At 26.6% G+C, this 10,001-nt stretch overlaps 1 protein-coding gene across 1 annotated transcript; it reads right to left on the bottom strand.

Annotated features, from left to right (window-relative positions):
• Window positions 1-4,848: 4,848 nt before the first annotated feature.
• On the bottom strand, window positions 4,849-5,837 carry LOC101494374 (vacuolar iron transporter homolog 2-like). The gene has a single exon (XM_004516589.4). It carries the CDS (start codon window positions 5,646-5,648, stop codon window positions 4,977-4,979), a length of 672 nt encoding a protein of 223 aa, XP_004516646.1. The 5' UTR covers window positions 5,649-5,837; the 3' UTR covers window positions 4,849-4,976.
• Window positions 5,838-10,001: the final 4,164 nt, after the last annotated feature.

Below are 10,001 nucleotides of genomic sequence, written 5' to 3' on the forward strand. Positions count from 1 at the left end.
TTATTTTCCCAACTTAAAAATACAATTCATATTTTTATCTTAGGATGCAAAGAGTAATGGTCGTTTTTCCGACTTAAGTTGTTAGTTGTTTTCTCAGCTTAAGACGCAATGGGTGTTGGTTGCTTTCTCGACTTAAAATTCTAGTTGTTTTCCAGCTTAGGATGCAAGTTATTTCCTTGAATTAGGACAAATAAGGTGCATATCGTTTTCTCAGCTTAAGATGAGAGTCATTTTCCTGGCTTGAGGTGGGATTCTTTCTCGTCTTAAGACTCGAATCACTTTCTCGGCTTAGGACATCAAGGTATGCGGGTCAAAAATCGCGACTTCAAAGGAAAAATAAAGGGTGCAGGTCGGAAATCCCGGCTTCAAAGAAAAAATAAATGGTGCAGGTATAAAATCTTGGCTTCAAAGAAAAAAAAAAGGGTACAGGTTCAAAATCTCGGCTTCAAAGGAAAATTAAGGAATGCGGGTTGGAAATTCCAACTTCAAAGGAATAATAAAGAGTACATGCCAGAAATCCCAACTTCAAAGAAAAAATAGAAGGTGCAAGTTGGAATTTTCGGCTTCAAAGGAAAAACAAAAGGTGTGGGTTAGAAATGTTGACTTCAAAAGGAAAACAAAGGTGCATGTTAGTCATCTTGACTTTAAATTAGAGGGTGCAAATTACTCATCTCAATTTTAAGTTTATACATTATTAAAAATATGAAATTTGATGAATGGATTTGATGAATGAATATTTTCCTTCATTTTCACCGTTCTTGTTTTTCTTCTAGTTTTTCATTTTGTTTACCTCCTTACGAAAATGATCCTTAGATTCATTGATGAAAAATGTGCAACACTTTGAATAAATAGTGGTGCTTGTCTTCTTGATCTTTGAAGAACTTTCTTGTTACGACTTCAACTTGATCTTTAGTTGCCCTTGTTTTACGTCTAAAAACACCATTCTAGATTTTCCTTCTTGATATTCACATATTTTGTGTCTCTGCATATGGTTATCATAAAAATATATTTTGACAAAAAGATTTATAACACAACAAATTGTGAAGAAAGTTTTAAGCAATGATATTTAGTAAGAAAAAAGAAAGAATCATATAAATAAATGAAGTTAAGGTGACCTCATCGGTGAATGGCCTGATTTTTTAGTAGTATTTCATCAAAGGAGTGTGCTAATCACTCATGCCACAATTGCAACCATGTTTTAATCCACTTTAGATGATTTGTTTTCCCCAATCTATTTTCAGATTTGCTTGAAGTATAAACTCTGCTTTAACTCTAATCTTTATTTTTAGCCATGTTCTTTCTTCAATTTTTTTCTTCTTCAAGTTTTCTAGCTATTGAGCTCCTTTAATTCTATATTTTCTATGTGGCCCTAAGACTTGCTTAGTTATCATTTCGGATTTTCAACCTACCATGTTTTTTTTTCTTTTTTTTTTTTGGTCCCTAACTTTTGCCCAAGTCATCATTTTGAATTTTTAACCGAATGGTTTTTTTTACCCTGACTCTTGCCTAGATCACCCTTTCCGGTTTTCGACTTAGTGGATCTTTATTCAATTTTATACAATAATTCTTGCCTGAGTCGCTATTTCGAGTTTTCGACTGAGCAAGTCTTCATTCAATTTTGTGTCCTAATTTTTGCATAGGTCATCTTTTTAGATTTTCAACCTAGCGGATTTTTATTTATTTTGGTACGCTACTTTTGCATAGGTTGTCTTTCAAGTTTTTTTTTTACCTAGCAAGTCTTTTTTATTCATTTTTGTACCCTAATTTTTTCCTAGACTGTTATTTCGAGTTTTTAACCTACTGAGTCTTGTTTAATCAGTTTGTACCCAAACTTTAGGTCGTCCTTTTGGATTTTCAACATAGTGGAAAAAAAATAGTCGTCACCAGTTTTATTTTATTAAAGGAAAAATTAGATAAAATCCTTAAAAATTCTTTAAACCAAAACTTGGATTCAAGAGTCAAATATAAATAAACGATAACTCACTAATTATTGTATAAATTACAAATATTTATAGAGCTTATAGTTCTTGATTCAAATGGAAGCCACTAAAATATTTATTTTTTTACAACACAATTATATGGTATGTCAGAAAATATATATTTATAACAAAGGAACAATATAAATAAAATATAAATAGTAATATAAAAGAAGAAAGCTGATTTTAATTAGACATAAAAGAACGAATGATTTGCAAAGTTAATATGTTTTGATACTATTAAAATTAAATTATCAATAGTTGAATGATATGTAATATACCAAAACTTTTAATTTTGTCAATTTTAATAGATATTAGATATTATAGTAATGTATACATAGACATATTAAAGAAAATTTTGTCAATTTTTGTTACTTTTATTTTTATTACTTTTAAGAACATTTTTCAACCGATAAAATTAAATGTCTAACTGTTCTACGACTTTTATCAAAAGCTCTAACAACAAGAGCATTTGGGCTCATATATGTTGGTTGATCGATTTTGTTGTCAACCAAAATTGTTTATTAATTATTATTTAATTAAAGAAAATAAAAAGATTTAAACATTTGTAGAGAAATTGTCTTTGTTCATTTTGATATGGACAATAAATAAAGAACATATCATGTGTTTTTATGGTGAATGTTTATGTTTACTTTTCTGTTTCTAAATATATTATTGGAAGTTAATTGCTGGAAGCTTCGATTCGGTAGTACCAAAAATTAGAAGTTAGTACAAACCTAAAAAATAGTACATTTATAAGGTTTTATGAACATTCACCTTTTACTATATCAAGAAAAATAAGATGGGTCTAATAAGGTAGATATGGGGTGATGGGTCTAATAAGGTTGGTCTAATAAGATGGGTCTAATAAGGTGGGTCTAATAAGATGGGTCTAATAAGGTAGATATCACCTTTCTTGTTGATATGGGGTGATGGATCAAATTAAGACCCATCATCTTCTTCCTTGTTGCAAAATGGGGCAAAACCAAAAAGAGAAGAAAATGTAACCATTAGCCTAACAAATATTAAGTTCTATCTATAGTAGCTTAGCTAAGCTCTCCAGAAACGTGGGTGACATAACCATTGTATGTTGCCTCCACATAAAAATAAAAAAGTATTTTTTATAAATTTATTATTTTTATATTTATCCCTATAAAATCTTCTAATTCTAATATAAAAATAACTTAGCTAAAGTTATAATTTATTTTGAGTTTAGTTAATAATATATTTTGGAAGAGTTAGTCGTAATAATTTTTTTAATATATATATTATATTGTTTGCATTAACATAAATTTACGAATATGCCATTATTAACTTAGCTAATTCAATTCAATTGTAAGGACATCAATTCATCCTTTTCCCCAACTGCAAATTGTCTTTTGAAATAATTTAATTTATTTTTGTCTTCTATTTTTTTATCAATTCACATGATTAGTTTTCTATTTTAAAAATTATAATTTTGATCATTTTTTTTTATAATTTTTAACTAAAAAATAACAATTTGACATATTTTAAGTGATGCAAGATGCAATTCCATGATATAGAACCATCTAGATATGTTTATTATTCATATGTCATTAGTTAAATTATAAATATGAAATATTTATGACGTTGAAAGTTAAATTTTTACAATAATTTATTTTGATTTTATAGATGTTAATCATTCTATATATCATGTTATTTAAAATATATCACGTCTTGTTTTTTAGTTAAAAAATCATAGAGAAGACTTTAACTATCGTCTTTTAAAATAAAAAATTAATTTGTAAATGAATAAAAATTAGGGGACTAATACCGTAAATTTACTTTTGTATAACTATTATAAATTTCTTATTTTGATTTTTTTGTTGGTGTTAACTTGTTTAGTTCTCATTTCAAAGTGTGATCAGTGGCTTGATGGTGCTGTCACTACTGTGAATGTAAAGATCATGAGATATTTTGTGTTTGCAAAAATTGATCTCCAATTTTATTTTAAATATTTTTTATTTTATCTTTTACTTATATAACTAAACATTTACCCTTACACGAGCTAGTACACTAGTTTGTTCTTAAATGTGAGATTCCATTATCTCTATATAACAAAAAAAACAAAAATTAGAATGGCACATCATATTCTAAATTTTGTCGTAATTTCTAGTTCAATGTAGCATAATAACAATAGTATAACATAGTAGTATAACATAGTAGCATAACATAGTATTAACATCATCATTAAAATAAATTTATTTATAATAAAACTAAAAGTAAGCTCTAAAGAATTAGAATAAAATGTCGGCCAACTTTGTTGGTTGACACGTGGTAACCATAAACAAATAATATATCAAATATAACTTTTACCGTACATCATACTAACATTTTGACATTAATAATAATATTTTAAAAAATTAATTAAATGTTATTAATATGTCAATATGATAATTATAAAGACTATTATAATTAATGAAATTTTTTCATGTCTTTAATCTAATAATACCATTTAGGAGCTAGAGAATCTTAGTAAAAAAAAAACAGAGATGATTGAAAAAAGGATGAAGATACAAAACCAATTGTTATACAGTATCATACTCTTAAAAAAAATCTTCTTTTAAACTATAAATAAGCTAAAAAATCATTTGCATATTACAAAGGGTTACAATGAAATAACCTTTACTATGTTTGACATTAATTCAACTACGGATTCTGCAGATTGGTATTGAAAAATTACATTTACAATTGTAACATAACTTGATTTATGTCGATTTGACATATTCAATTTTGAAAGACACATTTATTTTCTCTTAATATAATCAGACATACAGTCAATCAGATCATTTTCTCTTAATTTAATTAAACGTGCATCAATCAAACCACTACCTAATCCCTGCAAATGACATGACCGTAAACTTGTGCTTCTATTAGACATTATTTAGCGAAATTTAATAAATTTTCAAACTATTCTAGTCGAAAATCATAAACAACATTACATATACTTGCAATACAAACTTTACACACAAAAAAAACCTAAAGTCCACTTGAACCAATCAACTTAGTTAACCCAAAAGTAATGGACATAGCCACCCAACCACCAACCAAAACCCTTAAAGAAGACCTAAAAATTGGAGCTTTACCCAAAACAGCACCTAACCAACCAAAAACAAGCAAAGCAAAACTAACAGCAACAACAACAACTCCAATCCTAACCTTATAATCACTTATAAAAAATGCAGCAAGTAATGGCACCATTGCACCAACAGAAAAAGCTAAAGCTGATGCTGCAGCAGCTTGTAATGGATTAGGCAAATTCTCATTCTTGTCAACAATAACATGTTCAATAATTCCTCTGCAACGTTCCTTCTCCCTTTTCATCTGAGCAACTTCGATATCCAATTGCGAATAAACAGACACAAACTCACCAATTGCCATACTACAAGCCCCTGCAACCAATCCAGCAAAACCTGTCAAGATCATAGCTTTGATGTCATGTTTAACAGCTCCAACTCCCATCATTAGTGAAGCTGTTGAAACCAAACCATCATTGGCTCCTAAAACAGCTGCTCTTAACCATTGTGATCTTTTTGAGTAATCAAAATCCTTTGTTTCAACTTCTAATGTTGTTGTTGCTTGTTGCTCAAGGTCTTGTTCATTTGGAATCATTGGAACAACAAATTTGCCTTGTTGGTTCAAAGATTCCATTTTTTGATTGTTATGATGAAATTTGAGAAAAGGGTATGTGGAGAAAGTGTGGAAGACACACTCTACCAAAAGGGTATTTATGGATGAAAAAGTGGGGCAACACCACTAAGTAACATAAAAAAGGATATTATATTTCACCAAAGAGTTTATAAAGAAATTTGATTGGATTGGAATTTTGTAAAGTATAATGTAAATTTTGCCTTACTTGTTAAAGATTGTATGGAAAAAAAGGAGAGTGTGATTAAAGGGAAGTCCAATCAAAATTGTAAAAAAGTTTTTTTTTTAAAAAAAAAAACTTTGAGAGAATTAAAAATGTATTTTAAAAATTATTGAAAACTTGTGGACATGATGAAGTATATAGAAGAGGCTAAAATAAAGGTTTAAAAATTGTGATTTTTTTTAAAAAACCTTGTTAGCATTGTTTAATTTGTTTATAATTAATACATGCAAATTCAGCACTAATATACTCTAATCAAGATTTGGGGCATGAAAATTATGAATTGAAAGAAAAGAAAAAATTACAAAGCAACACCTTTAGGATTGGAGAAAGTAATGGAAATGAGAAGAAGTGGTGTCAATTTTCAGAATTAAAAGCATATGAAAGTTGGAAAAGAAAACACAATTACTGTTTTCCTAAGATATGTTGAGACCAATGACACCCCACTTCATTAAAATCAAAGATCATGAATCAAGTTGCACAATTTTTTTCTATTAAATTCAAAATCACTACTTTTATTCAAAAAGAAAAATCACCTTTTTTTTTTATAAAGCTCCAATTCACATATGTAGAAACTGTTGATCAGATAAAAAGCTTCACAAACCAATAGTATATGATTCAAATTAAGGTTTTGGTAAAATCATATGAATAGTTAACAATACCGAGTTTTATAATATTTTTGATGTTATATATGAAGTATAATGCAATTTAAATATGATATTAAGGCGGTTATACACATGTCTAAGGTTGAAGAAATGTGTCATGAAAATGGCATGACTCACACAAGGACAAAGTGTATTGATATCTCATATGCAAATGGCTTTCTTTACATGAAAAATGCAAAATAGAAGGACAAAAGTGTATTATTATATTAAGGTATCTTGTTTGCAAAGAGAATTTCGTGTCCATTTTGAAACATTGCAAAATTCATGTGATTCTGACTTAAACGTTTAATTAATGGGTGTGTTTCTTCATAATATCAATGTTCTTTTGATGTAAGCAAACGATTTGTAAAACTGAATTGCGGTGATAGTTTTTTTTTTTTTTTTTAATTGCAGTTTTAGTCGTCTACTTTTATTGATTCACGAAATTAATTTCTTTATTTTAAAAATCGTCATATTTAGTTTATTCTTCTATTTTTTTAACTAAAAAATGATTCTTTAAATAACGTGACATATGATATGATGATGTAGAATTATTAATATCCATAAAATTAAATTGAAACAAAATGCGATGAAAACTTAGATTTCAACTTTTGAAATTTTTCTTATTTTTAATTTAATTAATGACATATGAATAGTTAATACATCTAGATGATTATATATCATAGAATTATATGTTACATCCTTAAAAATATGAAAAAAAATCATTTTTTAGTTAAAAGATCTGAGGGATGGACCAAAACTGTCGACTTTTAAAATAGAGAACCAATTCCGTGAATTGACAATAATAGAGGGACCAAAACTACAATTAAACATTTTTTTTATACTATATCATGTGTCTTTTAATAATTTCTCAATTTATCTCAATTTTTGTTTGTCGTAGATGAGATGATAAATTTCACAAAAAATTAACACATACAACTATGACATCTTGAATTCGAACTAGAGATATAATATTCAATCTAACAATATCAGTATTAATTATTTATTTATTAATATACTGTTAATTAGTTGAATAATTTTCTGCAATCAACAATAATATTAGTATAATAAGAATATTAAGTAATATATCTTTCTTCAAGTGTAAATTTGTAAAATTAATATCAATTATTAATAAATTTAGTACAACAAATAATTTTATTAATTTCCGTGATTTTATTTTACTGTATCGTTGAAATTTTAAATATTTTTTAAATCCTAATATATCATAGTCCATATTAGAGATTTACTTTTTCTTATATCCCCTCAAGTTAATGTATTACTTTGTTATTTCACTAACTAAATTACAATTGGAATTTGTAAAATTGCCCTACCAATATATTCCAACATAATACAAGAAGATTACATTGATACGCAAAACCAAAATAACATGACACTCCTTTTCATACACTAATTATATCCCAAGTTCCCTCAACACATCATTCACAAATAAAATAAAATAAAACATGGACCTAACCAAGAATTCTAAACCATATATAAATGATAAAATAAGATTTGAAATGAAAGAAAATGTAAAATATAGAGGAGTGACTCCGATTCAAAAGAAATACTCAAAATCATCAACTTTTCAATATAAAATTGAAAGAGAAGAGAGAGAAAAAACAAAAACGTACAAAAGCGCAACTTCTACGCGCTTATTTTACAGTGCTTGTCATCAAAAGCGCTGTAAAAGGTTCCGTTATTTTTAAAATATAATTACAACAGCGCTTGTGTTTAGCAAGCGCTGTAAAATGGGCGCTGTTAAATATCATTTTTGGCGTAGTGACAAAAACTATATTTATTGTATTCGCGTGGAATTTTAGTGATCACAACACAAATGCAATTTCGCACGTAAATTTATATATCAAATCTAATAATAATTCAAACAGTTACCAATTTATCTATCTAACATGGAATTTGGCTTGGTCATCATATTAACACTCACAAATAAAGTTTAGTTTTGCCCACCCCTAATTGAGTTATGTAAATTTATCTAAATTATTGTAAATTTATCTATCTAAATTAAGTTATGTTTGATTGCGACTCACCTCAAAACTAAATTTGGTTACAGGGCACCTATTTTCTTTAAAATCAGTTCAGTTAAAAAAAATAATTTTAAAATAAAGTTTAGTTTTTAATTTTTTTGAATCGGTTTAGTTTAAAAATAGTTTGGTTTGGTTCAGTTCTATAAATCAATTCAATTTTTGATTTTTTTTCTCATCCCTACTCACGATCAAACAGCTTCGACAATATTTAAGAAAATAATAAAGTAAAGTAATGTATTTTTAAGTTTTAATTTAACTAATAAATAATATAAAATTTTATAATTGTGTGTCAATGTTGTGTTATTTATAGTCATTTATAGATAAAATAAAATAAAATAATAAAGTAATGTATTAATGTCACGTGAAAGGAATACACAGTATATAAACTTTTAGTAGAAAAAAGGGTAATCGATCAAGAATAGTTAAAATTCAATCCAAAATGAATGAGTGATTTCCGCTTAAATTCAATACTGCGTTTGATTTACTAAATTGGACATCATAATTTTTATTGTATAGGTTTGATTTAGTATTTTATGGTTAATGTATAAAATTTAATTTATATGTATTTATAATATAAAATATTTTAGACTATCATCACATTAAAATCATTCATATCTACTACTTTAATCATAATTACTGTATAAATCAAATATTTTTAAATATTAAATAATTATAATTTATACTAACCGTGTCTATAAATTAAATCATAATACATGTGCACACGAGACCTATCGTGAGGATTTAATAAGTGTGAATAGTTAATATAGTAAAGATATATAGTTGAGATTGGTGGTACAAATTTGTTAATAATAAAGATAATTTTACTTTAACAAAGAATAGTATAAGTGTAAAACGATTTACTTAAAAAAGATTTACTTCAAAAGGTTAAAAGACTAGATATTTTTTGTCATTAAAAAAATATATACGACAGTCTCATATATGTAAAATATACTAATACTTATAATAATTATGAGGTTAAACTCTCAATAATAACTCGAGTTCGGACTTTGAATAGAAAATCATGAATTAAACTTTATTTATTTCTATATTAAACTTTAAATTATCGAAATCCTTAATTTTTCTAAAAACGACGGAGTTAAAGTAAATAAATAGTAAATTAGAAGCCATAGAATTTTTGGATTGAAATAAATATATACTTTTAAACTACATTATAATAGGGTTTGTCTTATACGGTCCTAGTTCAAAGATAGACTTCAGTATTTTAAATAAATTTTCATAAAACATTATATATGATTTTCATGGTTTAAAGATAGATCTCACTATTTTTCAGTGAATTTTAATAAAATATATCTTATTTTCATTTTTACTAGAACTAGTAAAAATCCACCCTAAAACTATTTTTTGAGAGGTCGACCTTATTAGATAGTCCATCCCATTAGAACAATATTGTGAAGTAATAAATATTCTTTCTAAATTATATATATATATA

The sequence above is a fragment of the Cicer arietinum genome, chromosome 8 (genome assembly GCF_000331145.2).
Source record: "Cicer arietinum cultivar CDC Frontier isolate Library 1 chromosome 8, Cicar.CDCFrontier_v2.0, whole genome shotgun sequence".
Classification (NCBI taxonomy): Eukaryota; Viridiplantae; Streptophyta; class Magnoliopsida; order Fabales; family Fabaceae; genus Cicer; species Cicer arietinum.

Bases quoted from the DNA above. Each gene is read 5' to 3' on its own strand.
- LOC101494374 (XM_004516589.4), bottom strand. From the start codon at position 5,648: ATGGAATCTTTGAACCAACAAGGCAAATTTGTTGTTCCAATGATTCCA.